Genomic DNA, 27,678 nt, shown 5'->3' with positions numbered 1-27,678 from the left:
TTGAACAACAAAAATAATCTTGATTTACTGATGGATCAAGCGGACAAGTATTAAGAAGTGTATGGTAGATTTGAACAATAAAAGTAATAAACTTATTGTAGTATATATGGAAACCTGTACACAACAAATAGAGGTAATTTTCTTTTTGAATACATATGGAACATTCACCAAATTTGACTGTGTACTAGGCCATAAAGGAAACCTTAGCAAATTTGAAAGATTCTGTATCATGCAGAACATATTCTCTGGCCACAGTGCAGTTAAATAAGAACTATAAAAAGGATGGCTTAAAAGGAGGTAAATATATAGAAACATGAAAAGCTTTCCCCAGGAATTAAAGAGGAAATCAAAATGGAAACTCTAAATGTGTTATAAAGATATTGTATAGCACAACTATATTATATGTCAGATGTGTGGGTTACAAATAAAGTGAAAGATAAAGAGAAAATTACAGCTTTAAATGCATTAATGAAAAATTTAAGAATGATGAATGAATTGAAAATACGATTCAAGAAGCTAGGTACAGAATCTTAAGAAAGCAGAAGTAAATAATAATAATTGCACAAATTGATGAAGTAGATCAAAGAAAATACAGAACACTTTGGTAAAACCAAAAGCCCTATTTTTCTAAAAGAGAAAATGTACAGAAACAATTTTTATAAAAATTTTATAGGTCAGGCCTGACGAAAAAAAGTGAAAAGGTACCAGTAAACAACATTATTAAGATGAATAAATAATAAAAATGGACATAATTGAAAATATAGAAATATTGAAAATATGTAAGAGAATGTATTTTGAGCAACTGCTAATACGTTTTTAAATCTAATGAAATAGTAACTAGAAAAATTTAATCAGCAAATAGACTCACAAAGAAATAGAAAACTTGAATAAACAAATAACTGTTAGAGAAATTGTAGTCAAAATGACACCTTTCGAATGACATCAGGCTCAGATTTTTTTACTCACATGTTAGCAGCAGTTCAAGGAAAGATGATTCTTACTGTAAGTGAAAATTTTCAGAGATTAGTAGAAAAGCAACCAAGTCCTTAATATGAGATTGATGTAACTTTTAAATAAAATCCCAATGGACAGAACAGGAAAAAAAGTATATATATCAATCTCACAAGTAGAGATGAAAAAAATTTTTTTTAACTGAACAAATTTTTTAACTCAAAGGTAGTTTTTTTTTTAAGTAGAGACTAAATAGGATTTATCCTAGGAGTGTAAGTTCAACATTAATACCAAATTAACAGCCTTAAGGTTTAAAGGTTTAAATATTTTATTTTATTTTTTATTTTTTTTTTTTTAAAGATTTTATTTATTTATTCGACAGAGATAGAGACAGTCAGCGAGAGAGGGAACACAAGCAGGGGGAGTGGAAGAGGAAGAAGCAGGCTCATAGTGGAAGAGCCTGACGTGGGGCTTGATCCCATAACGCCGGGATCACGCCCTGAGCCGAAGGCAGACGCTTAACCGCTGTGCCACCCAGGCGCCCCAAAGGTTTAAATATTTTAAAACTTTATGATCGTCTCAGATGCCAAGAAAATTCTTAGAGTAAAATCTAATATTCAATACAAATCAAATCAGAAGTGGAAGGGGATTTTCCTAACTTAAGGGCATTAATAAAAATCTTGTGGCAAGTATCATACTAATGATCAGACTTTCAGAAATAAGCCTGGTAAATTCAGGAGCAAGGCATGAATGTCTAGTAACCATATTTCTGTTCAACTTAATAGGGGAGGACCTAGACATTTCAATAAGCAAAAAAGAAATAAGAGTTATAATTACTGAAGAGAAAAAACTGAACTGTCCCTATTTGAAGACAAGTAATTGTCTACAGAGAAAACCTAGGAGAAGAGCAAACTTAGTAGAATTAAGGAGGCTTCAGAAAGGTTACAAGAGAAACATCAGTGGTGTTCCTAGAAGTAACCAGTTACAAAATGGAAGTCAAACGAGCAATGAAAACTAATGGCTGGGAGTAATCTTCATGGAGAAAATTACAAAAATGGAGCGGTAGGACTATACTTATAGGAAAACCCAATACCATTTATCCACATAAACTTAGTGTATTTTGAATCAAATCCAAATGTATATTTTGAGGAAACTTGAAAAGTTGATACTATAGTTCTTATGAAAAAGCCAAGAGGAAGTAAGAGAAATTGGAAGAAGTTGGAAACAATTGCTTTATCAGATATTAAAACCTGTAAAGCTCTAAATAATTAAAAGTGAAGTAATTATTAGTACAATATAAAGAAGGAAAAAATTGGAACATTAGAAAGCACAAACTGGAAAGTTTGATATATAAAAGAAGTTACATTATAAATTAGCAAGGAAAAGATGGATTATTCTTAATAAATGTTGCTTGGACAACTCACCCATATGGAAAAAATTAATCCAGTTCATACCTTGTTACATGCACAAAGCTCAATTCCAGGTTAATTAAAAGTCTAAATGAGAAAAGCAAAACTTTGAAACATTTAAAAGTATATATAAAATATGTACACTCGCGGGGCGCCTGGGTGGCACAGCGGTTGGGTGTCTGCCTTCGGCTCAGGGCGTGATCCCGGCGTTATGGGATCGAGCCCCACATCAGGCTCCTCCGCTGGGAGCCTGCTTCTTCCTCTCCCACTCCCCCTGCTTGTGTTCCCTCTCTCGCTGGCTGTCTCTATCTGTGTCGGATAAATAAATAAAATCTTTAAAAAAAAAAAAACATGTACACTCGGAGTAGGGAAAGATTTCTTGAGTCACAAAAAGCAACAGTCATGAGGGAAAGGACCAATACCTTTAATATAAAGATGTAAAAGTATGGGGGCGCCTGGGTGGCACAGCGGTTAAGTGTCTGCCTTCGGCTCAGGGTGTGGTCCCGGCATTATGGGATCGAGCCCCACATCAGGCTCCTCCGCTATGAGCCTGCTTCTTCCTCTCCCACTCCCCCTGCCTGTGTTCCCTCCCTTGCTGGCTGTCTCTATCTCTGTCAAATAAATAAATAAAATCTTTAAAAAAAAAAAAAGATGTAAAAGTATGGAATAGCAGAAGATACCGTAGACAAAGTGAAAAGACAGCCACACACTAGAAGATATTTATCACCTGTATGATGAAGAGTAATACTCGAACATTCTATTGATAAAAAGACAAGCCAGTGGAAAACTGAAACGATGGTATATGCAGGTGGCTTACGGAGAAACCTAAACAGCTGAAAAGCTTATAAAAGATGCTAACCTTCTCTAGTAGCCAGAAAAATTAATATGATGAGGTACTCGTTTCGCACTTACCAAATTGACAAAAACAAAAAAGCCTGACCGTAAAGGTATTGGCAAAGGTGTGGGAGAGGACACTTTCATACACTGCTGGTTGAAGTATAAATTGATACAGCCACTTTGCAGAGCAATTTTATAATTAGCAAAATTAAAACTTTGTTCCTAGATGTGGCCCCTAGAGAATCACACACATGCACAAGGAAATACATAAGAAGATTCATTATTTGTAAATTATGTGTTTGTAAGCGGAAGTTTAGGAACAACCTAAATGTTCCTAAGCAGGAGACTGAGTGGTACATTACGGTAAACGTCTGCAGTAGAGCTCTACAAAGCACTGAAAGTGGGTTCGCTGGAGCAGGTGTCGGCAAATCTGGCTTCCCACCTGTTTTTATAAATGAGTTTTAGTGGAGCCCACTGCTGCCACGTGTTGTCTGTGGCTACTTCTGCACTGCCACAGCAGAGAGTAGTAGTTGTGACGGAGACTGTATGATCCACAAAGCCTAAAATAATTTACTGACTGGACCTTCACAGAAATTTGCCAAGCCCTGCACAGTGCTACATGTATTAAGTTGTGCAAATTTCAAACATAATATCATGGGAAAATAGCTTATTGCAGAATAACATGTATAGAGTTTGAAAACATGCAAAAGACCTCAGTATGTTATTTATAGATACCTACTTATGTAGTAATAGTATAAAATATGCATGAGAATCATAAACCCCGAATACATGGTAACATTTATCATAGTAGAGGGAAAGGTGGGGAACGGAAGAGGGAGGTTACAGAGGAGGCTTCACCAGTTTCAGTAATATTTGTTTAACAAATGTGGAACAAGTTAAAATGTTAGGATTTGATATATAACTGGTTAGGGGGACATGAATGTTACATTACTTAACTGTACCTTTTTGAAATTTAAAATTTTTCATAATTTGAAAGTTAAATAACTTGATACTGTGTTAATAATGACAAATCAGTACTATTTTAATGAGAATGCTCTTAATATTTTTTCTAGTGCAGATTTTTAAAGTACTTTCTGTAAAGTGATAGAAATGGAAGATTTCATACTTGAGTTTAATTTTACCAGGAATATTATTTACATGTCCAGTTTATTGACAGAAAGGCACATAAAGATAAGAAGAATAACATGATCCTGTTTAGGTTTAGAATAATAATCAGGAATGCTGAGGCCTGAGCTGAGATGTGCAGTAAAAGCTAAGGACGATAAAAGGCCCTTTGTTCAAGAAACGAAGACAACAAAGAAATATTTGACCCATTGCATGACGTAAATGGTGTAATTTTTTAAATAACCAAAGAAAAGTAGAACTTAGAAAATATACATTATGGAAGAATGAGTACAATTGAGTGTGTCAGTTTTAGTCTCAGCTCTGTCACTAACTAGCTGTGTGATCTAGTTTTCATAAGCATAGTGTGAAGCAGTTAGCTTGAATGATCATACTGGTCCCTTCCCATCTCTGATTCAGTGTCTTATTGACTCCCATTTTCAGTCCATTGTTCCCATCAAAAAATACCTTCCAATATAAATAAATGTGGGGGACTTAAAGCCCGAGATAAATGAGGAGTTCGTTCACAGCGCCTGGCCACTTCAGCTCTTTTTTTTAAGGCAGGGAGGCTTTTTTGTCCTCACTTCCGACTGGTTGAACTACATAAGGTCTTCAGATAGGCCAGTCTCTTACTGGGCTCAGAGTACCTCCTGTTTTTCTTCTTGCATACGCCATCTGAACATCTGCTCCTGTGGTTTATGGTTGTGCTTTTTCCAGCCAGTGTTCCTAGAGTTGCCTAAGCAAATGGACAGTGGAGCTTCTTACTAAATTAGTCAGCAGTGGAGAAGAGCAGGCTTTGTGGGGAAATTGATATGTTTTCCCTTTAATGTGAAATCTGATCCAGTGTCAGTTGAACGTTCAAATAGAGATATATAGTAGCTTCTTTAAGTATACAGCTACGGAGATTAGGAACACAGTCTAGGTTGAGAGTCTAGATTCGGTATATAGTACAGTTACCAGCTTGTATGTAGTAATTCAATGAAAAATAGACTGCAAAGAAAAGAAAATATCATATTGAGTCCTGAAGAAAACCAATTAAATTTAAGGGGTGGGGTAGTTAGGGAAGAGGAAGAAGATTGAAGAGTAGCCAGTGAGAGTGGAGAAAAACTGGAAAAGTATGACTTCATGGAAGCCAAGCATGTCAAGTAGGATTAAGACTTGTGAAAAGAAGTGTTCATGGGGGCAGGGAGGTGGGGGCGTGGTCACTGGATCTAACAACAAATAAGTCATTGGTGATCTTGGCAAAAACTCTTGTCAGTGATTTGGTGAACCAGGAAGCCACAGATTGTGGCAGGTTGAGGGGTTATTGGAAACAGTGAATGTAGCCAGTTCTTTGAAGAAGTTTGGCTGTTCAGGGAGGATGAGGGGAGGCTGAGGATCTCTGAGAGAAGTTATTTAATGCTAATGGAAAGGCGCTTGGAAAGAAGAAAGGGTGGAAGATACAGGAACCAGGACAGTTAACTGATGGGACTCAGTTAAGTTAGGGAGATTGGGATGTCCAGATGAAAGGGTTACCTTTACCAATGAAGCTGTCAAGAGGAGGAAGCGAGGATATGCTTGAAAGCTATAACTTCCAGCTTAATGAATTTTTCTCATTGAAGGTGTCAGTAGTTATATACTGCGAGTGAGAAGGTGGTGAAGTAATGTTTGTGATAAGTTGAAAGGCTTTGCGGTAATCGCTGTAGAGAAGAGGAGAGAATCGCAGCCGTGGAGAACAAAGAAAGATCGCTGATTAGAGACCAGAGTTTTAAGTTGGAGGCAGGGGCACAGCGGTGCTACCATCTGGGGTTGCCATTTTGCACCATAGATGTGACAGAAGTGCGGCGCAAAGGTGTTGAGGAAGTTGGCGACAAAGCGGTTGAAGAGATAAACCAAAAAATCAGGACCAGAGGTCAGCCAGCTGCAGCCACAGGCCAAATCTGGCCCACTGCTTGTTCGTTTTTTTTCATTTTAAATGTTTACGGAAGTACCTGTGTAATATCTTATAATATGCCTCTTGGCTCACATAGCCTACAATATTTACTATCTAAGAAAAGTTTGCTGACCCCTTATCTCAACTAAGATATGGTTACAGTAAAAACAGAATGGGACTGACAGGTGGAAATAGAGACTGAAGGTCTCAGTCAGGTCTTGGGACCGCTGAGCGGGACGCTGGAAGACGAGGAGACTGTAGTGAGGACTGTGAGTTCAAGGTTTCGGAGCTGGGGCAGCTGTGCTCGAACTTTTGGCCGTAGCAGTGGGGCCACAGTAGAGGCTGTGCCAACTGTCAAGGAACTTGAGAGCCTGGGTGGGGATGACGAAGTCCCCAGGACTTGCAGGAAAGGAAGTTGGGGAGTTGTGCCATTCAATTTGGAATGGGGTAGTTAATCTGATAAATAACAGAATCAAAAGAGTCAATCCCTCAAGGGGAGGCACACCACACTGGAAGGCCAATGATGTTTAAAAGGAGGAGGTAGCTAGTGAATGTTGGGTAACAAAAGCATAGCCAAAGGAACTTGGGACCTTCAACTGGATTCCATTCCTAGGGCCTTCGGATGTCTTAGGGGTTGGTCATCCATTTAAAATAAGGCAGCTTGCGTTGTTGCTTTAGCTCTGGAAGGCCGAAGCAGCACACGTTCGTGGATATAGACTCAGCGTTCCTCAGTGCTCTAGGGACATCGTCAGCATGACTGTGGCCATTCTTACCACCTAGGGGCAGGGCTGTGGAAGAACTTCCTCATAAGGGACCTTCAGGTCCTTTCTAATGCAGATTCTGTGATAATACAAGTATGATGCAGTTTTCTCTAAAATATAAGGAAATAGTCCACTTAATTCACAGATGACTTTCACTTGTAATTCCTTGTTTACTACTGAGCTGCAGCTCTGTTGCAGGCACTTCATAGGGCTACAAAAATGAGCAGCATCCCTTGTTGTTATCTGTATTCTCTAGCCGTCTTTCTTTATCTGTGAGAAAGTGGGAGGGGCGCCTGCAACTCAGGGCATGATGCCAGGGTGCTGGGATCGAGCCCCGCATGGGGCCCCCTGTTCCACTAGGAGCCTGCTTCTTCCTCTCCCACTCCCCCTGCTTGTGTTCCCTCTCTCGCTGGCTGGCTGTCAAATAAATAAATAAAATCTTAAAAAAAAAAAAAAAGTGGGAACCATACTTTTACCCATATATATTTCTGCTTTGCTTTATCTTGACTTCAGGACCACAGATGTAATATTGCTCTCTAACATAAATATCTCATGGCATAAGATGGTTAAAAAATCTGAAGCCTTTGCTTCTCTGTCCTAGGGCTTGTGCAGTAATGCCTCATACTCTGTGAGCCCTCAACGATTTTTTTTTTCATTAAAATCTTTCGTTTCTGTAATAGCATAACCTGTACCTTTAAGCAAAACTTGAATTTAATGTCTTTTGTGTTTGTGTGTGTGTTTGCTTTTCGACTAGTTGATGGATTTACAACTGAGTGACAGTAACTTTCGTCGACACATCCTGTTGCAGTATCTCATTTTATTCCAGTATCTCAAGGGGCAGGTCAAATTCAAAAGGTAAGTTAATATGGGTAGTAAATGATTTCTAAACAGTCCTCTCTAAAAGAGGACTCACGTACTGATATATTTTTCTTATGTATCAGACACATTTAGTGCATGAGGGCCACATCCCTGAAACCTTCATTTTGCAGCAACACTAGATCATTGTTAGAGATTCGAGATGTTAGGATATTTGTTTCAGAGAAAAGGTGTTGACTATATCTACTGTCAGTGGAAGTCTCTCCTGCCGAGCACTGGGGTTCCTGGGGGCCTCCGTTGTGTGGGTGCATCTCTGTTCCAGACTTCACCATTCCCCTCTCACCTCACTCAGGCCTTCTCCAAACCTGACTCGAAGACTAAGCCCATAGGACTTCTCTCATGAGATGTGGAGCGGTCTAGGACCCTAGAATTGAAAAAACGTGAAGTAAATCTTTGATGAACAGAGGAGTTCGAGTTTCTTTGGGGTTTCGGAAATCCTACCCAGTTCCTCTACTCCCTGAGTCCCTCCACCTGCAGCATGGGCCACTTCTCTTATCCTACCTATAACCGAAGTTGAGTTCATTACTCGATGGCATTTTTAAGTTTTCAAAGCAATGTTGCATTTATTAGTTGTGTGAGAAACGTGCCTTTACTACCTGCTGGCTTTGAATCACACTTCCATGACTCACTGGGTACAGTTCAGCTCTTTCAGACTTGTGATTTTAAGGTGACACATAGCAAGTACTCAGAATGTTATTTCTTATCCTTCGGTTGTTGAATTTTAATATAGCATAGTAGGAAGATCAAGGACTTTGGAGCCAGACCTAGATTTGAATTCAAGCTTTATCTGTATGGTCTCTGTTTAATAACCACACATCCTCATTCTGAGAATTAAATGAATAATGCATCTGAAATGCTCAGCTTGGCTGGCTGTAAAGCATCCGGTGCTAGTGAGAGCTGAATTGATGGCACCCATTGACACTTTGGGTCTGCCTTCAGCTTTCTCTAAAGTTGGGAGTTTTTTATTCATTGTGTTTTGATTGCCTTAAGGAATGTATCTGAATGTGCAGCACGGAGAGGAATATGTTAATATTGTCTCAGAGGTTTTCATTCCACATTAGATTTGTTATTTTAGGAAACACTCATTGTTCTGTTCATAGTTAATCAGGCTGATTGAGTGCCGTCCTCCCTCATACACCTGTGTGTCTTCAATTCTAACATCTTAAATGAAGTGCAAGAATTTCCTCTTATAATCCTCTCAGTTGTTGATTGTTCTTATCTTCTTAACACTATTTGACACTAGTATGGTTAACTTATCTGTTACATGCCTTGGGTTTTTTTAAGACTGTATATTAGCCTTAAAATTGAATATACATTGCTGTAACTCAAGCCTGCTTTTATTGCTTTGTTCCCTAGTTCAAACTATGTTTTAACTGATGAGCAATCACTCTGGATTGAAGATACTACAAAATCAGTTTATCAAGTAAGTTCAACATGCAACAAACCCATGATTGAACAAAATGGAAATTTAGAATTTTCTTTGTTTCAGCCCCAAATAGGAAAATAAGGATAAAGTTAAGCTCAGGTACAAGACCACAAACACTTCTTGGTCCTCTGCCTACAAACCACTCCTATGATGCAGAAAGTTGTTGAAAGCTTAGTATATTCTTTCTAATCACAGCTACTATCTGAAAACCCCCCCGATGGAGAAAGATTTTCAAAGATGGTAGAGGTATGTGTTTTATATTTACATAGTCTTCTTAGCACCAAATAGAATTTCAGAGGCCTTCATTATACAAATGCAATTTCTTTGTTTTTCCCAGCATATATTAAACACTGAAGAAAACTGGAACTCATGGAAAAATGAAGGCTGCCCAAGTTTTGTGAAAGAAAGGTAAATATAAACTCATCTCTAGCACTGAGAAGAAAGGCATTTCAAAATATCCTTTGACGTGATGTTTTTATATTATGTACAGATGTATATATGTATTTCATATTAAAAAGGATAGGTCGAACTCTATAAAAATACAACCATTTTGAATTGCTTCTAGTTGAATCTTTCACCTCAGATTTCTTGTCATTAAGTTTCCAGAACAAATTAATCTAATATTATTGAAAAAAATGCTATATACCCACTCCTTGTAATTTGTCCCCTGGTTTGGCATGTTTGTCTTTTATCTGAAGAGTGTTCTGTAATAATAGGAAGCTTTTATGTTTTTATAGGAAAAAATAATAAATACTGAATTTTCCTTTACATTAAACGGTTTTTATGTGTCCTGCCCGTTTGTAATTCCAGTGTGTTTTATTCACCACAGAACATCAGACACCAAGCCGACAAGAGTAGCTCGCAAGAGAACAGCACCAGAGGACTTCCTAGGGAAAGGACCCAACAAAAAGATTCTGATGGGAAAGTAGGTTAACCAGTCTCCATATATGGGATAGTATTCGTTTTTTTATATTTTGAAGATGTTACTGTAAGAACTCTCCAGGTTTTGTGTTCTTTACACTTTTGTGTTTGGTACATACATAGATGACTAAAACAGACCACACGCTCTCAATCTCAGGGGCCCATTACATGGATTCGTGCCGATAGATAAGCTTCCATTTTGTCTCCTGCTTCCCAAATCCATGGCTCTAGGCTCTGCCATTTTTTCCATTTCATAGACAATATAATCGCTGTTAGATTGATCCCACTAACTTCCAGTTGCTGCAAAGTACCATGATCCTTCAGTTTCTGTTACCTTCCAGTTAATTATTCATTGCTTTATACTCTGCTTGGATATTTTTAGAAAAAACAAATGATTGTTATCATTAAATATATACTTATATAGAAAATTTGCCAAATACCAAAAATTAATGAAGAAAATTAAAACTCATTCTGTCACCACCTAAAAATTCACTATTTAAGTATTTTTACAACTTTAAGGCATTTGAGGGTGATGTCCATTAACAAATGTATTTATTTGTTTTGTAGTGAGGAGTTAACAAGGCTTTGGAATCTCTGTCCTGATAATATGGAAGCTTGCAAATCAGAGTCAAGGCAAGTTTAAAATGTTTCACATGAGGTACTGCTTTTCTCAAATGTTAAGTGAATCAAATTAATTATGGTTGACTTTGGCATAGCAGAATATGGCTTCCCACCATGAAACACCTAGAAATGTTGTAAAATAATTTTAGAAATCACAGGAAAATACAAATTCACAAAAGAAGAGGGAACTGAAAACCAAAGTATGAAGCAATATGGTTGCTTCTAGCTGGGAAGCTTGCAGATGCTTCCCACTTTGGGGAACCAGGGAACTTGGGTTTTAAGAGCCACAAAAGGACAGAAGGTAGGCCTTCGGCCTGTGCAGATTTATAACTGAGTTTCCTTTGAAGAAAGCTGAGGCCTTTGAAGCACGGCACTAAACATAGAAGAGCAAACTGGGGAGGAGGGGCTTGCTCACTGGCCCAGGAAACAAGCTTGTCCATTTCTAATGGGGGCGTGGGTGAAAAGGAAGAAAGTACACCCGGAGAAATTATAACCATAAATTTGCTGTCATGCAATCCTCCAGTTTAAATTTATACCACCAGCAGTGTAAAGGAACCCCCTAGCTAAGGGGGTGAATTCAGATGTCTCAGTCTGCTGATACAAAGCTTTCTGGACGTCACACCTTCAGCCTAAGCCATATAAGGACCCTACAGATATAAGTCTGAAGATCGACCATCTGAACTTAAAACATTCAAGGAAACAATGTACCATGAGAAAGAATCAGCAGATAGAACAAACAAAACAAACAACAGAAGTTAGACAACCATTTCAGATAATAAAACCATCAAGTAAATACAGCTTAAAACAAGTATATTTAAGAAGACATAAAAGAAGGAATTGAAACTTAAAAAGGAACAGGACACACAAGACCAAGCAAATTTGAAAAGAAGTAATAATTCTAGCAATAAGAAAATACAGTCATTGAAATTGTAAGATTTAATAGGCATGTTAAATAGCAGACTAGATACAGGTGGAAATAAGAATTAATGAATAAGAAATCACCCAGAGAGCAGTAAAAGGGATCAAGAGTCAGAAAATATGAAAGACTGAGAATTGAGAACCACAGAATGAGGAAACAGAGTGAGATACAATAATCAAGATAATGACAGAATTCTTAAGAACTGAGAATGGGCATAAATTCTTAGGTTCAAGAAATACAGGTTTTAAGTAGGATAAACAGAATAAATCCATTATCTCTAACATTGTTGTAAAGTTACCAGAGAGAAAAACCAGACTACCTCCAAAAAAGCAAAATCATACTAACCACTGACTTTAAGAACAAAAGAAACCAGAAAATTGGAATGACAGCTCCACAGTGTTAAAAGTGTCAACCCAGAATTCTGTAACAAGTTAAATAGTGGATCAGTCAGGAGTGATTGCGAAGTAAAGTTACTTTCAGATTACAACTGTGAGAATCTGTTATCAGCAGTCCTTAATAAAAAAGCTGTCAAAGAAATTGAACCCGGAAACACTGAGTAAATTGCAAGAAGCATTGCTATTCAAAGACATTGGTAAACATGAATAAATCTCATCAAGAATTTGCTGTATAAAGCAATAATCATTACTAATTGGGGATTATTTTAAAAGGTAGAACTAAATATTTGATAGTAACATGATACGAGGAATGATTAGCATTAAAAAGTTACAGATGAAGATAGAGATAATAACTAGACTTCCAATAAAGCGTGCTTGCTAAATATGTAAAAGAAATAGAATATATAACTTTCAAGTGAGTTGAGGGTAAAAGGAAATAAGAAAATTCAAGCAATAAAATAAAAATAAGGCAAGGAGAAAAACACACGTAAGAAACAAGTAATGGAACTTCCGCACAAAACAATATCGTTAAATTCAGTTATAACAATAAATGGAAATGGACTTTCTAGTTCAAAGATAGAAGTTGGTATTCTATTTTAAAAGTCCATCTATGTGTTTTTTATAAGAAACACCTTAAGGATATGGAAAGGCTGGAACTAAAAAAAAAAAAAATGCAGGAGGAAGAGTTATATTGATATCAGACAGAAGCATTAGCAGAAAGCATTATTAAAAATAAAGACAATCATTGCACAAAGATACAAATAAAAATACATCAGAAATACATAGATATTCTAAACCTTGTTTCTAAAGAATATAGTCTCCAAAAACAGGATGAGAATGAGAAATAACCAATCCACCATCCTGACACTTCATTTTGACAGTTCTACAAAATGTTTTACTAGAATTTTGACACTAAATACTTCTAGTATTTAATAAGTTCAGTCAAAAAACTTACAATTTAACAAGATGATTAACAGGCTTTAGTCTTACAGAAAACAAATGCATTTTTTTAAAGATTTTATTTATTTATCTGAGATAGAGTGAGAGCAAGAGAGAACAAGCAGGGGGAGCGGCAGAGGAAGAGGGAAAGCAGGCTCTCCACTGAGCAGGGAGCCCGACGCAGGGCTCGATCCGAGGACCCTAGGATCATGACCTGAGCCGAAGGCAGATGCTTAACCACTGAGCCATCCAGGCATCCTCAGAAATGCATTTAAATTATACATGAATAACAAAATGTATTTTAAAAGCTTTCAGGTACTTGTAAATAACTCCAGAATCAAAGAAATTACATGGGGCACCTGGGTGGCTCAGTCGGTAAGATAGCAAACAAATGATAGCATCAACAAAACCAAAGAATGTTTTTTAAAGACTAGGAAAATTTTAAAAATGGTAGCAAGCCGGTAAGTAAATTTAGATCCCTGACAAATCTGAGGAAAAGTCAACCCAGTAGAAAAATGGACAGATCAACAGAGTTTGAAAAGTGGAAACCTTAGTAAACCTAAGAAATACTCAGCATCAGTAGTAACTGGAAATCAGATTAAAAGCCACAGCAGTAGGTTTCATAGCCAAGATATTCAATAATTTAAATGTTGTGGGAGTTTGTATGAATTGTGGATGAGTTATTTGCCAGTGCTGCTGGTGGGAGCCTAAACTGGCACGGCCACTTCAGGAAACAGTTTGGCAGTAACTGAGTTAAAGATGCGCACGCCCCACGTCCTAACAATTCCACTCCTGCACTGCTGATCTTAAAGTAGTTCTTTTAAAACTTCAGGGTGAGAATTGGTGATTTGTGAAGTCAGCTTATTAGTCGCCACCAGCATTTTTTTAGTGAAATAGAAAATATGTTTCTTGTGAAACGTTAGCTTTACTTACATATGATACACATACTCGTATTTATGTGTGTGTTTTGGGTTGTAATATAAAATTAATTCCTTACTGTGGGTCATAGGGGAAGTTTGAAGACCATAATGCCTAAAAAAACTAGTTCACCTGCACAAATGAGATAAGCACAAGAATGTTCGTTTAGCAGTGTCGTAGCAAAAATGGGGAAAACCATTAGCAAAGGGAGAATGGATAATGTTTGGCATGTTGGTGTAGCAGACTGCCGTACAGTCAGCACCAGAACGAGGTTGAGAACTACTGCATCAGACAGACAGACTTCAGAAAAACCAGGGTGTAGATGGGTACAAGAGGGTTCCACTGTGAAAGTCTGAAGAGCTTCAAAACAGTATATGCTCAATTAAAAAAAAAAACAAAAAACAAGTGTTAAATACCAAATTCTGAAGAGTGGCCGCCTCTGGGGAAAGAGAACGAGATCAGAAAGGGGAGTTGTATTTGTACTGTTTGTAAAAGATATGGCAGTGCCTCGGAGGTTCATTCCATTATTAGTCTTGATTGTTTACAGTATAGTTGACCCTTGAACACCACAGGGGTTAGGGGTGCCAACCTCCCACACAGTAAAAAATGCGCAAGTAACTTTTGATTCCCCAAAAACTTTAGTAGCCTACTGTTGATTGGAATACTGATAAGATAAACAGGTGATATACTGATATATAAAATATGAACACATTTTGTATGTTACATGTATAATATACTGTATTCTTACAGTAAAGGAAGCTGGAGAAAAAAATATTAAAATAATAGAAAAAATACATTTAGAGTTCTGTATTTATCGAAAAAAATCCACAGATAAGTGAACCCACACAGTTCAAACTCAGTGGTGTTCAAGGGTCAACTGTGTAGTAATTTTTAAACTAATAAATGGTTCCAGACACTGATCAATGATAGTCTGGTTGGGATTTTAGTGTCATCTTGCTTTGTCTGGCGTGATATGTAAAAGAGTGATGGTAAACTCCAAGGAATCCTTCCAGCCCTCGTGTTTACCAGTTAGAGAGTGTGTTATTGTACTGAACGTTGTGAGACTGGGTGCCTGAGTTCTCCTTACAGAGCCCTTTTTTCTAGTTTTAGTCAAAGATGTCTCCTAATCAGACCTTTGGATCTTACTTATTTGCTTGACTATCAAAATCTTACTTCTAAAACCAAATTCCAGAAAGATGCAGTTAAAAACCAACCATGCTATCATGGGAATGACCTAAAATAAGCTCACAGTTCAACTCTTTAAATCTCAATATGGTCTGGTTATTAGTGCTAGGGTTTTGTTAATTGTGGCTTAAGGAAATAACATCCTTAGATGTGGACACTGGGTGTGACATTTTCCTCCTTGCTGGGGAACTTCAAATGCTAGGAAAGCCCCAGCTGCCGCTGTACCAGTAGCACTGCAGTGTAGAGCGCAGTGAGTGTTACATGACAGGGCGTATGGTGTACGACACGGTGCAGCACTGCACTGGCCCTTTACTGTCCTCTTTGAGAGTTTAGTTTTGAGTCATTTACCTCCTTAACAATCTTGGTTCCTAAGTAATGTAACTCCAGTGTGGGTAATATTCGAATCTTTTGATGCCACTATTTTAGGAGTATTTATTATCAAGAACGAACACACATGATCCTCACTAGTTGTTTTTTTAACACTCAGGGAATACATGCCAACTTTGGAGGAATTCTTTGAAGAAGCCATTGAACAGGCAGACCCTGAAAACATGGTTGAAAATGAATACAAGTAAGTAATGTTTCTTATGAGCTAACGTTCTACCGTGTATTTTTAGGGATTGGATGTACAGTAGACACTAACGGAGACCATTGATAGGGTAGTACTTTTCCTCTTAGGTGAATTGATGTACCAGGTTCACACTCGTACACTTTCCTGATTTCAATGACCATACCCACTGACAAACACAACGTAGAACCACACTGGTTTCGAAAAATAAGAACAATCCCCTTGGGCCTCCACCTCCCTCCAACGATCCTCTTTTCCCCTTCAAATCAGTGTCTCCCGAGACGTGTTGATAACCATTGCCTTCATTTCCTCACCTCCCATTCCCTCGTCAGCTCACTGCTACTGGGCCGTCTCCCTGTCCCTCCACTGAAATAGCACTCGTCAAGGTCATGACATCTTTTTTTGACCTCCCAGCAGCATTCACCACTTGTCTCTCCTTCCTTTAGATAATGTGTTCTTCTCTTGACATCCATTAAAATACACTCCTGCCTCACTGCCGGCTCCCCATCCTCTGCCTAACTTCGATTTTGGGGTAACCTCAGGACTCAGTCTCAGCTTTTTCATCTAATTTTCTAGGCACCACCACACAGCCCTGTGGTTTTAAAGATTTTTTAAGATATTTATTTTAGAGAGAGTGTGCAAGTGGGGGGAGGGGTCAGGGGAGGGAATCTCAAGCAGACTCCACACTGAGGGCGGAGCCCTACGTGGGGCTTGATCTCACATCCCTGAGATCATGACCTGAGCAGAAACCAAGAGCCGGGCACTCAACTGACTGAGCCACCCACATACCCCAGCCCCATGGTTGGAAACAGGCATTTGGGTGTTCTCTTTTAAGGGCAAGGACCCTCTTGTCAGACTGCCTGGGTTCCAATCCTAAGACACTCCTCACTCACTGGCTAGGCTACTAGAGCTACTGTAACCCCTTTCTGCTTGTTTTCTCATTGCTAAATAGTAATAATACCCATTTCGTGGGGTTATTCTGAGGATCTTTTTGAACCACACAGGACATGGAGTTAGCACACAATAAATAGAGTGCTGTGACTCGTGTGACCTTGTGACTAGTTGGGAGTTACAGTTACTGTGATCTCTTGCCTAATGATGCTCTGGGCAGTTCTCCAGCATGAGAATTGTGATGTTCGAACTCACAAGTCTGACCACTTGCTTAAACTCTTCCAGCATCTCTGCCCGTTAAAATTAGGATGAAATCCAAACTCCTTACTGGAGCCTAAAAGACATGAGTCTGGCTACTGCCTACTCTTTCAACTACATCTCTCTCCTCTTTGTTCATTTTCTCTCTGCTTTAACTACACCAGCCAGGTTTCTGTTCTTCAACTCAGAGGTCTGTCCATGTCAGGACCTTTGCACTTGCTGTGCTGTTTGCTTGAAGCTTCTCCCCAAGCTCTTCCTGTGGGGCGGCTTCACTTCACCTCTCCTCTCAGATACTGCCTCAAGGCTGTTTTTCCTGGCCCCAGAAGCTCCTCCCGATCTGAAATTCTCATTTCTCGTGTTCTTCTCATCCTTACCCGTGTGACATTCTTACACCTTGTGTGTATCAGTAGCAAGAGGGCTCGCCAGCACCTTTCCCAATTCACCGTCAGGTACTCCCTGAGCACTCAGCATGTATACGGCTAAGGTAGAAAGTGTCCGGATCTCCATTTTACAGTTAAAGTGAGGCATAGACCAGTCACGTATTGAAGTTCTCATCTGGTACACGCTAGAGCCAGGAAATCACTCTGGCCTCAGGGCCCTGCTCTTAACTGCAGTATTGTAGTGTCTCGAGTGTTCAGGGTACCCCCAAGGTTTGAGTACCCAGCGCAACAAGTATTTGTTGAATGTATGAATGTGATAGTTCCCCACAAACCTTGGTTTAAGAACCTGAATGGTACGGACTGCTGGGCAGGAAGAAAGTTTGTATGTGTAACTGGTGGGGAATTTTGAAAATCCTTAAAAGATTGAAACTGCTTAACTGGAAATGTGTCAGAGAGGTAGGCTGGTTAACTGAGCAGGCAAAGCCTTGTACCATGACAGAGTTGGCAAGACCACAGGGTGGGAGTAGTTTGCAAGTTTGCGCTTGCTGAAAGAGGCTCGTTTGTAAGACAGGACCGAATAAACCAGGTTGCTATCCTTAAGAACTTAGGCGGATCTTCCAAATGACTTGCCAAAACTCACAAACAGAATAAATTTGTGCTCTGGATTCTTCTGCAGCTTGGCTGGTTCTGGAACATTATCTGTAAGAATCTGTGAGTTTCCATTTCTCACCTTACTGTGCAGCACCTGGTGCTGTGCTTCCTTAGGAAACAGTTCATGGAGTCAGTCATCACTGCTTGCTGTGGTGGTGATTCGATGTTTCCCTTTTAGTTTTGGAACCATTTTTATTCATTGAGTTTGTTCTAAGCAAATTAAAAATGAGATGTTATATAAATGGAAAATGACGTATTGATTGAATATGGTCAAAGTCAGTGTTGAACTTAGAAAATACTCTGAAATTAACACCTGCAGGTGGCATCGCCAGCATGGATAGCAACTCACTGAACATAGTAAACCTATTACGAATTTTTTTCTCTTAAGAGGTAGATGATTACTGTCCTGCACACAGACCTAGTTATTACTATACACATAACAATTGACTTTTTAAAATTAAGTAAAATGTATGTAAACTTTTTAGATGTGTTTGCTTTGTATGAACCTGCCTCATCAGATTCTGCTGGTTTCTAGTGTTAATTTATAAGTGTACTGCACACTGAGAGGTTCTTTAGGAATAAGATCAGAATGAAAAGAATGGTGCCTTCAGCTACTTAATGTAATTTGCCATGTGACATTCTATACTCTAACTGGAAGGCATATAGAAATAAACTAAATCACAAGACTGACATTTCTTTTCCTAGGGCTGTGAACAATTCAAATTACGGTTGGCGAGCCCTGAGACTATTAGCACGGAGAAGCCCTCACTTCTTCCAGCCAACCAACCAGCAATTTAAAAGTTTACCAGAATATCTCGAAAACATGGTAATAAAGCTAGCAAAGGAACTACCAGTAAGTAATATAGATCGTTTTCATACTCTTTAGGTTATCTTATTTAAAACTACTAAGAAGCTGAATTTATAGTTTATCAAAAAAATAATCTACAAACCTCCATGTTTAAGAATAAGGAAATACGCATGTGAGTGTACATTTATAGGAAGTACATAAATTGATAAATTTTTTATACAGTATATAACTTAAGGTAATTTTAAAGCCCACAGTGTTTTGGTTTAACAGTTCTGTCTCACCTGTAAACTCAGACATGAATTTCCCTATTTGCCCGTGTGCTGTCCTTTATCAGACAGGTTCTGTAACGAGTAGCAGTAGGCACCTTGACCTGTCTTCCTACTCTGATCTCTTTTCCAATACAATTTTCTCATTGTATTACAATATGGTAATAACTGTACTGTGAAATTACTCAGAAATTTTTAAGAACCCAGTTGCTTCCCTAAGTTTTCCCCAGCCTGTTGTTACTATGCGCTAGGTATTTGGAAACCATCTGCCCATACTCTTTACTGGCTCCCTTCTTCCCAGGTGTGGGGAAGGGAGAGTCTTTCCTGTCTGCTCCTCCTCCAGCTTACCGCCACCCCATTTGTGATCCTTACCTGACATTCACATTTAACATGCTCAAGGATAAAGTTCTGGGCCCTGTGTGTGGAATCTCAACCACTCATGTCTAAACCAAAAGTATCCCCAGTTATTTTACAAGTTGGTATTCTTTTAAACATTCTTCTTCCTCATTTTAGCCTCCTTCTGAAGAAATAAAAACAGGTGAGGATGAAGATGAGGAAGATAATGATGCTTTACTGAAGGAAAATGAAAGTAAGAATTGAATTTTCTTGGCTATTTTACAAAATTGGAAAAGATTGGGGTTCTTTGTTGAGAGGTACGTTATTTGATCTACTTCTCAACTTCTACTGTTTATCTCAGCTGTTTCTTATAGTGAGGAATTTTAAACATTGCCTGACAACTTTTAAAATATTACACTTTATGCTATAAAATTTGGAAATGATGGGAAGGGAAGTACTTATATTTGAAGGCGACTCACATGTTTGTTAATGGGGGGCCTTTGGAAGGGGGCAGCTGCTTTCAGGGGAGGCCTTCATAATTACAATAGAGGCAACAGCTTTAGTTTTAAAAGTATTTATTCCTAGTGATCATGACTATAAGAACAATATTTACCCCATGGAAAACATAGAAGGGAACCTGTTTTAAAATAAAGCTTACGAAAGGTGATTGATTAATATTTCAGTGGCCCCGTATCTTCCCAGTTCTGTTGTATATTTTGAATTGTACATGTCCTCATGCTTTGTACATAATTTACATCTCCTGTGTTTCCTAGGCCCTGATGTTCGACGAGACAAACCTGTAACAGGGGAACAAATAGAGGTGTTTGCCAGTAAACTGGGCGAGCAATGGAAGATCCTGGCCCCCTACTTGGAAATGAAAGACTCGGAAATTAGACAAATTGAGTGTGATAGCGAAGACATGAAGATGAGAGCTAAGCAGCTACTGGTCGCCTGGCAAGATCAAGAGGGAGTACATGCGACACCTGAGAATCTGATGAACGCACTGAATAAGTCTGGATTAAGTGACCTTGCAGAAAGTCTAACTAATGACAATGAGACAAATAGTTAGCTTCTTTCTTTCCTTTTTTTTTTTTTTTATTAAAACTGTGATAGATTTTGTTACCAAGCAGCATTTGATAAGAGGTCCAGTGGTTTTGGTAAACAATAAACATTTTTGTAACAGTTGTTGTACAGTTGGCTGGTGCTCTAGGAAGAACAGAAAGAATATTGGCTCTTGATAACTGACCTCAGGGTTTCAGGAGAAGGGGGTGGTTGGGAAAATGGCCAAAATAAAATGACCTCAAGGTCACATATTTTTGTTAAAATATTTATAATGAAGTCAGTAAGCAATATTTAGGGAGCATGGCGTTTTCTAAGATAAACTATGCCAACTTCGTTTCCTACATGCCATTAGTAGTTGTTACAAAATTTAACTTGCTATTCTGAAAATCCCAGAATGACTTTCTGAAACCATATAACTGCTCTAGTCTGTCTGTCTTATGCTTTAAAGCAGAGGATCAGCAAACAATGGTCCATTTCTCACCCGTTTTTACAAGTAAAATTTTATCGGCACAGAGCGCTGCTGATTTAAGTATCTTCTATGCCTCCTTTCTTGCTACAACAGCAGTGTTAAGTAGTTGCGACAAAGCCTATGGCCTGTGAAACTTAAAATATTTACTATCCATCCCACCTATCACAGAAAGTGTTTGCCAGCCCCCAACTTTAAAAGAAATAGGGTGAAGTCAAAAACCTAGTCCTTTTAGCCTTACAAAAAAACTTTAAAATCCTACGTCCTTAAAATAGGGATGCATACTTCTAGGAGTGATGTGAAATTCGAGATGTAGGTGAAAGCAATCTGTAAACAGCAAAGCAAAGCACTATGGAGACAGTACCATCTACTTCTTTTCCCATTCCCACATAAGCATAATTACCCTTTAGGGCTCTAACATTAGGTCATCATTGTTTGTTTTGTATCCTGAAAGGCTACTATGTGCATATTATACCTAAGTGCACGTTACACCATAATAATTGTTCTTGCTTGGCCTTCACTTCACTGGCTACTCCCAACAGTGATACACCACAGCTCTAATATCAAAAGGGCCTCAGTGCTCATGGCACAGCATATAAGGCACATTCAGGAATCAAGACATTTTCTTGACCACTCTCCTTTCTCAAAGACCTTATAAACAAGGCTGAAATCTAAAACAGCCTTATTAGAGTATAAGTCCAATTTCTTATACTTAAAAAATCTTTGGAATAATGCTTATTTGGATCAAATAAAATGAAATCAATTTTTATAATTAAGGAATTACAATTTTAAAATTCTAACTCCATACAAGACATACTTTGTTCTACCTACCTCGTCTGATCCGCTAGCTACAGCATCCTGCAAATCAAATCAGGATTCTAATTGCTAAATTTATGTCCTCAAAATTGTTCAGACCACGAATAAAAAATGTAGAGTCATAAGCATCATAGCAATATCTAAGAATCATTACACTTACGGTCTCCTCCTCCCCATTCTATTCTGCACCCTCCCCCAAGGCAAAGGGAGTAATGACTGCCGGTAATTACCATTTAGCTGAAGAAGCGATTTACAAATAAGTTTCCCTGAAATGCTTATTTTATCCCCTAGCGTTCTCAGATTTTATCACATTGTTCAAAGTTGAGAGGAAAATGGTCATTATTCTCTAGGAATCTAATACAGCATAAGTAAAGATAGGAGATTTCATGATAATCCCCCAAACTTCATTTTATATACCTAACTCAAACTCAGACAAATGAGCTAATCTCCTATCCTCTAAGTGTCTAGCAATCAAGGCTCTTGAAACAAAGATGAGGAATTAATTAGAACGAATTACAATGTAAGAAACCTACCATACTGAAACACCTCTTGCTCTTGGTACTTTTACCATCACTTTAAAAATCATTGCTATTATTCAATTCTGAGATAGACATTAAGATTTTGGGACTAGAGGAGAGTAAAAACATTAGCTGAGCCAAAGACAGACCAATAAACATCACTGCATTCAGCATCCAAAGAACTCCGTTACTTTTACAACTTTATATATTTCTTTTAAACAGAACAATGTGAGAAGGCAGAAGAGAGAACATTTTTAGATGGATGCTTAACAGAGTAAACTAACCACCTGCAGCAACTGCGTGATATTAAATATTCCTAGACTTAACCCAAGCTCCAACACTCAGTAGACAAAAGACTTGAGGTCAGAAGCTGTACGTCCCTCTTTTTTTTATTAAATATCCTCATGTTCTAAAAATAAGCAACCAGAGCTTGTCAACTTTTTTAAGGTTGATTACTACAAAACCATTGCAAAGTTAAATATACAAACCATAGTACATCAGAGAGACACAATAATGAATGTATAATCAAATGTACTATTACTGATCACAATTTATTTTAAAGTCACGAAAAGCCAGCAACAGTCAGGCTGGACAAATACTTGATTGTACCCATGTTTCCATGGGATGTGGGCAGCAGCACTGAGTAACACAATGAGAGCAACACTTACTTCCTTTCCACCTTCCTGGCAAAATTTTTGTTAGATAAGGCAAAGGACGGGCAGCTATGAATCACTGGTGGTTTGAACCATGCAAGAACAACAACAACAAAAAGAGGAATAGGTGTGCAATAAACATCTGATTGCTGAATCCTGGGCTGAAAAAGGCAGGGAGAAAAAATTGAATCACCAAAGGTAATGGCTGAAAGGCATTTCAAATCAGAACTTTTAAAAATTAATGCAAGAAATAAGCTTTTTAAAAATGTCTTCCTGCAACCTTTATACAGGGCAGCACAAGTCCAAAGGCAATTTTCTTTTTTTTTCTGTAATTTTTTGGGTTGATCCACAGAGTGGTCTGCTTCACCCCCTTTTGTTCCACATGAGAGGGGAAAACACATAAAACCACCTAAATATCTTCCTCTACAGCTCTGGGTTATAGAAATGATCAACAAATAACATTTATTTCACACCTAAACATAAATAGCTAAAATGAAGATTACTGTTCACTTTCCTCTTCCATTATTTCAACTCTGCGGGGCCCATAGAGTAAAACATATGCTATGTGCCAGTCTCCACCACCAGAAAGCCGCAAGATATCCTCTGGTGTCACGATGCTGACCTTATCGTCGTCAAACTTAATCCATTCATCTAAAGAACAAGAGAAGAAAATGAAAGTAGTATCATACATGGTTTCCTCAGTTCCATTTCAAAAATAGGTACTGAGTAATTTTATGCACAGCAGTATTCCATCTGCCATACTAAGAGTTTTCAAAGTGTGGTTCAGGGACTACTCAGGTTCCAAGACCATTTCGGGGGTACCATGAAGGTCACAATTTTTTTATAACACTACTAAAGCATTATTTGCCTTTTTCCCCTCATTCTCTCAAGTGTGCTTTGGAATTTTCCAGAAGTCACAGGATATGTGATAAAGCAAGAGACTAAATGGAGAAACAGGAGGATCCAGCTGTCTCCTATTAAGCCAGACAAAGCAGACCTACAAAAACAAATCAATACTATTTCTTGCTATTTTTTTGTTTTGGAAAATATTGTTATCTTTGCTATTTATGTGAGATATAATGGTTTTATTACTATCAGTTTCCAACGAGTTAATTTCTCAGTTTTAATTTCTATTATAGTAAATATTAAAGAGAATCCTCATAGGAGATAATGCTTAGTGAAATAAGTCAAGCAGAGAAAGACAACTATCATATGATTTCTCTCATCTATGGAACATAAGAACTAGAATGATCAGTAGGGGAAGAAAGGGATAAAGAAAGGGGGGGTAATCAGAAGGGGGAATGAAACATGAGAGACTATGGACTATGAGAAACAAACTGAGGGCCACAGAGGGGAGGGGGGTGGGGGAACGGGATAGACCGGTGATGGGTAGTAAGGAGGGCACGTATTGCATGGTGCACTGGGTGTTGTACACAACTAATGAATCATCGAGCCTTACATCGAAAACCGGGGATGTACTGTATGGTGACTGACATAATATATTAAAAAATCATTATTTAAAAAAAAAAAAAAGAGAATCCTCATAAACAAAAGCTCTTTGTGGACCTCAACAATTAAGAATGTAAAGGGGTTCTGAGACCAAAAAGTTTGAAAACCACTGTGCTATAAAATTTGTACTAAATAAACTGTTAAAATGATTAACAATTGGAGAAAACAAACAAAAAACAGAATCCTTACCTTGTTTCCTTTTCACCCATGATACATAATGGCCTGAAGAGCTAGACCTTCCCTGATGTGTTAACACTGCTTGTAAGTCATAGTATCCACAATTATTGGAGCCAATGTCTAAAGAAAGATGCAAATCCAACAATATTAGACAATGAAGAGACATGCTTTCTCCAGTTGGGCAGCAAGCAGGAAGTCTGAGGGTTAGCCCATTAATAGAATTCAGTAAGATACTACAGGTCAAAGTTAAGGATTTATGGAAGATATTTTAAGAAGTATGATATTATTCATAGAACTACATTCTAAAAAGACTGATTTTTACTGTTTGTCTAATTAAGGTAAATTGTATTTTAAGAAAAATTTCTTTTTAAAAAAGCATGATCCCTGAAAAAAAATAGATTAAGTGCCAAGACAATAATTTTACCTTAAGCAGACACACATACACACAGTAACTCAACTGAAATGATTTTTTCCACTTACCATCAGCAAAAGAAAAGGGCTCATATTTAACTTCTTTCTGGGGACTACTCTTTTTGTCACTCTGAGGGGAAAAAAATGTTAAATCATGATATTGGAAATAAAATTTGTATTCTCTATAAGTATTCATTTCCACAAATATTTACTGACTACAATGCAAAACACTACAAATTATTAAAATGATATAACTATAGCTAACAAAACTGTAAAGCCAAAGGAGCTACACTTCAACAATATTCAATCTTGTATGCGTAGAAACAGACCCTCCAATTCTAGGACCAACCCTAAGCCACTAAACCTACAGCATACTAGTGAACAGAACAGTACAGATAAACAATGCTCTACGGTAGAAAAGGAAAACCCAATTCTGTATTTTTACCAAAACACTATCAAACCACATAGGATTAAAAAAAAAAAGTTACCGCAATGAAACAGAAAAGTCGAATTACTGCAACTAACGTTAAACCTACTAAGACACGGCCGCCTGCTCAAATGAACTGAATGAACTTAGCTTAAATGAGGTGAAATATTTAATTCAGTAAATATTTACCTAATATTGAAAGAGACAGGATTTACTATTTTAGATAAAGATCTTTGATGGGAATTCCATTTCACTGTGTAATACAAAAAAATTAAACTTATCTAGGCATATGGACACAAAGTCCTTGAAAACTATAATGCTAATGAACACGACGCAAGTAGTTTAAAGACTGCTAGAGTGACAAGAAGTCAAAGGCTCTTACAACAAAAAAAATGGCAGTTAAGTCAACCATTCCTTTTTATACTAAAATTTGACACCTAGAGCAACCATAGAAAAAGGTATACAAAGAAAAAGATTTTTAAAAAATTGTAGATAAGTCAAATTAGAATTCTATGTTCAAGTAACCTAAAGGCAATAAGAAGTGAGAGAACAAAGAGAAAGCAAAATGTAACACAGATTTAACTAACAAATCAAGTTACATTGAGTGTAAATGGTCTAAATATACCAATAAGAGATTAACAGTGTATTAAAAAACATGACCAACTCTGTGCTGTCTATAAGAAACTCTTCAAATATAATAATATAGGCAAATTTAAAGTAAAAAAATACAAAAGTACATCAAGCAAACATTAACAAAAACAAAGCAGCACTGGCAATATTAATATCAGAAAAGTAGACTTCAGAGTAAAGAAAATTACACCAGGGACAGAAAAGGACGTCGCATAATATAAAAGGGTCACTGCACCAAGAATACGCAGCAATCCTAATGGTGTAGGCACCAAATAACAGAGCTACAAAACATGGAAAGCAAAAGCTGACAGAACTGAATGGAGAAACACATAAAAGACAATTTTAGCTTTCTCGCTTCTCTCACAAAAACTGACAGAAAAACTCTAAAAAATGGCATGGTTATACGAACATGCAACACCACCATCAACCAACTGGATCTAATCAACATCTAGAGAACGTTCATTCCATTCAACAACAGAATACAATTTTTTTTCCAAATACCCAAGGAACACATACCAAGACAGATCACATCCCAAGCCATAAAGCAACCTTGAACAAATTTAAAGGAATTTAAATCACACAAGTGTGTTCTCTCACCACAATGAAATCAAACTAGAAGCAGTAACAGCAAGATGACAGAAAAATTTCCAAATATTTGAAAACGAAACAAGACACTTCTAAATAACCGGGTCAAAGAAAAGTCTCAAGGGAAATTCCACAACAACCTGTGGAATAAAACTGAGAGTCCAGAAATATGTATCTACAGTCAACTGAGTCTCCTAAAGGGTACCAAGACCATTCAATGGGCAAAGAATAGGATATTCACATGCAACAGAATGAATATGGATATGCAACCTCATCCCATCCACAAAAATTAACCCAGAATGGATCAAAAACCTGAACGGGAAGAACTGAAACTATAAAACAGATATAAATCTTCGTGGCCTTTAACTAGGCAATGGTTAATTAGATAAGACACCAAAATCAAGAACAACCAAAGGAAAAAATACAGTGGATTACCTAAAAATTAAAAACTTTTCCTCTGCAAAAGACCCTAAAGAAGATGAAAAGACAAGAAAAAGGCAAGAAGGAAATATTTGAAAGCCATGTATCTGACAAAGGATTAGTATTTATAATATAAAGAACTCCCAAAATTCAAGAGTGAAAAATAGCACAATTAGAAAATGAAGAGAAGCCATGAAGAAACATTTCACCAAAGAGGATATACAGGTAACAAATAAATACATGAAGACACATTCAATATCATTAGCCATTAGGAAAAAGCAAATTAAAAACCATAATGAAATATCATTGCAAACCTATCCAAATGGCTAAAATAAAGAATACTGACACCAAATTCTAGCAAGAATATACAAAGTGGATCAGTCATACACTGCTAACAAGCATCTAAAATGGTACAGTCCCTATGGAAAACCTTTGACAGTTTCTTTAAAAATTAAATACACAACTACCATGCAATCTAGCAATTATACTACTGGGTATTTATTCCCAGAGAAATGAAAAGTTATGTTTACACTGAAACTGGTACATGAGGGGCGCCTGGGTGGCTCAGTCGGTTAAGTGTCTGCCTTCGGCTCAAGGTCATGATCCCAGGGTCCTGGGATTGAGCCCCGCATCGGGCTCCCTGCTCAGCAAGGA

The 27,678-nt window shown here is 37.7% G+C and overlaps 2 protein-coding genes across 3 annotated transcripts in view; one reads left to right on the top strand and one right to left on the bottom strand.

The window, feature by feature from the left end:
* The window catches only part of THOC1 (THO complex subunit 1), a 52,909-nt gene extending 32,377 nt beyond the window's left edge, over positions 1-20,532 (top strand). Inside the window, exons 12-21 of the mRNA XM_045781959.2 lie at positions 7,747-7,847; positions 9,225-9,291; positions 9,490-9,540; positions 9,632-9,702; positions 10,124-10,219; positions 10,783-10,848; positions 15,680-15,763; positions 18,646-18,793; positions 19,528-19,603; positions 20,124-20,532. Of these exons, the coding sequence (XP_045637915.1) occupies positions 7,747-7,847; positions 9,225-9,291; positions 9,490-9,540; positions 9,632-9,702; positions 10,124-10,219; positions 10,783-10,848; positions 15,680-15,763; positions 18,646-18,793; positions 19,528-19,603; positions 20,124-20,419 (1,056 nt within the window). The 3' untranslated portion in view covers positions 20,420-20,532. The remainder of the gene's footprint in view (positions 1-7,746; positions 7,848-9,224; positions 9,292-9,489; positions 9,541-9,631; positions 9,703-10,123; positions 10,220-10,782; positions 10,849-15,679; positions 15,764-18,645; positions 18,794-19,527; positions 19,604-20,123) is intronic.
* A 2,051-nt stretch (positions 20,533-22,583) lies between these two features.
* The window catches only part of USP14 (ubiquitin specific peptidase 14), a 44,051-nt gene continuing 38,956 nt past the window's right edge, over positions 22,584-27,678 (bottom strand). For both annotated transcript variants that reach the window (XM_045781960.2, XM_045781961.2), the window contains 3 exons: positions 25,032-25,092; positions 24,564-24,671; positions 22,584-23,516 (listed from right to left, as the gene is read on the bottom strand). In XM_045781960.2, the coding sequence (XP_045637916.1) occupies positions 23,365-23,516; positions 24,564-24,671; positions 25,032-25,092 (321 nt within the window). In that variant the 3' untranslated portion in view covers positions 22,584-23,364. The remainder of the gene's footprint in view (positions 23,517-24,563; positions 24,672-25,031; positions 25,093-27,678) is intronic.

The sequence above is a fragment of the Ursus americanus genome, chromosome 19, assembly GCF_024610735.1.
Source record: "Ursus americanus isolate L20-20 chromosome 19, mUrsAme1.1.p, whole genome shotgun sequence".
Lineage (NCBI taxonomy): Eukaryota > Metazoa > Chordata > Mammalia > Carnivora > Ursidae > Ursus > Ursus americanus.
This window is presented reverse-complemented; position numbering and strand designations above follow the sequence as displayed.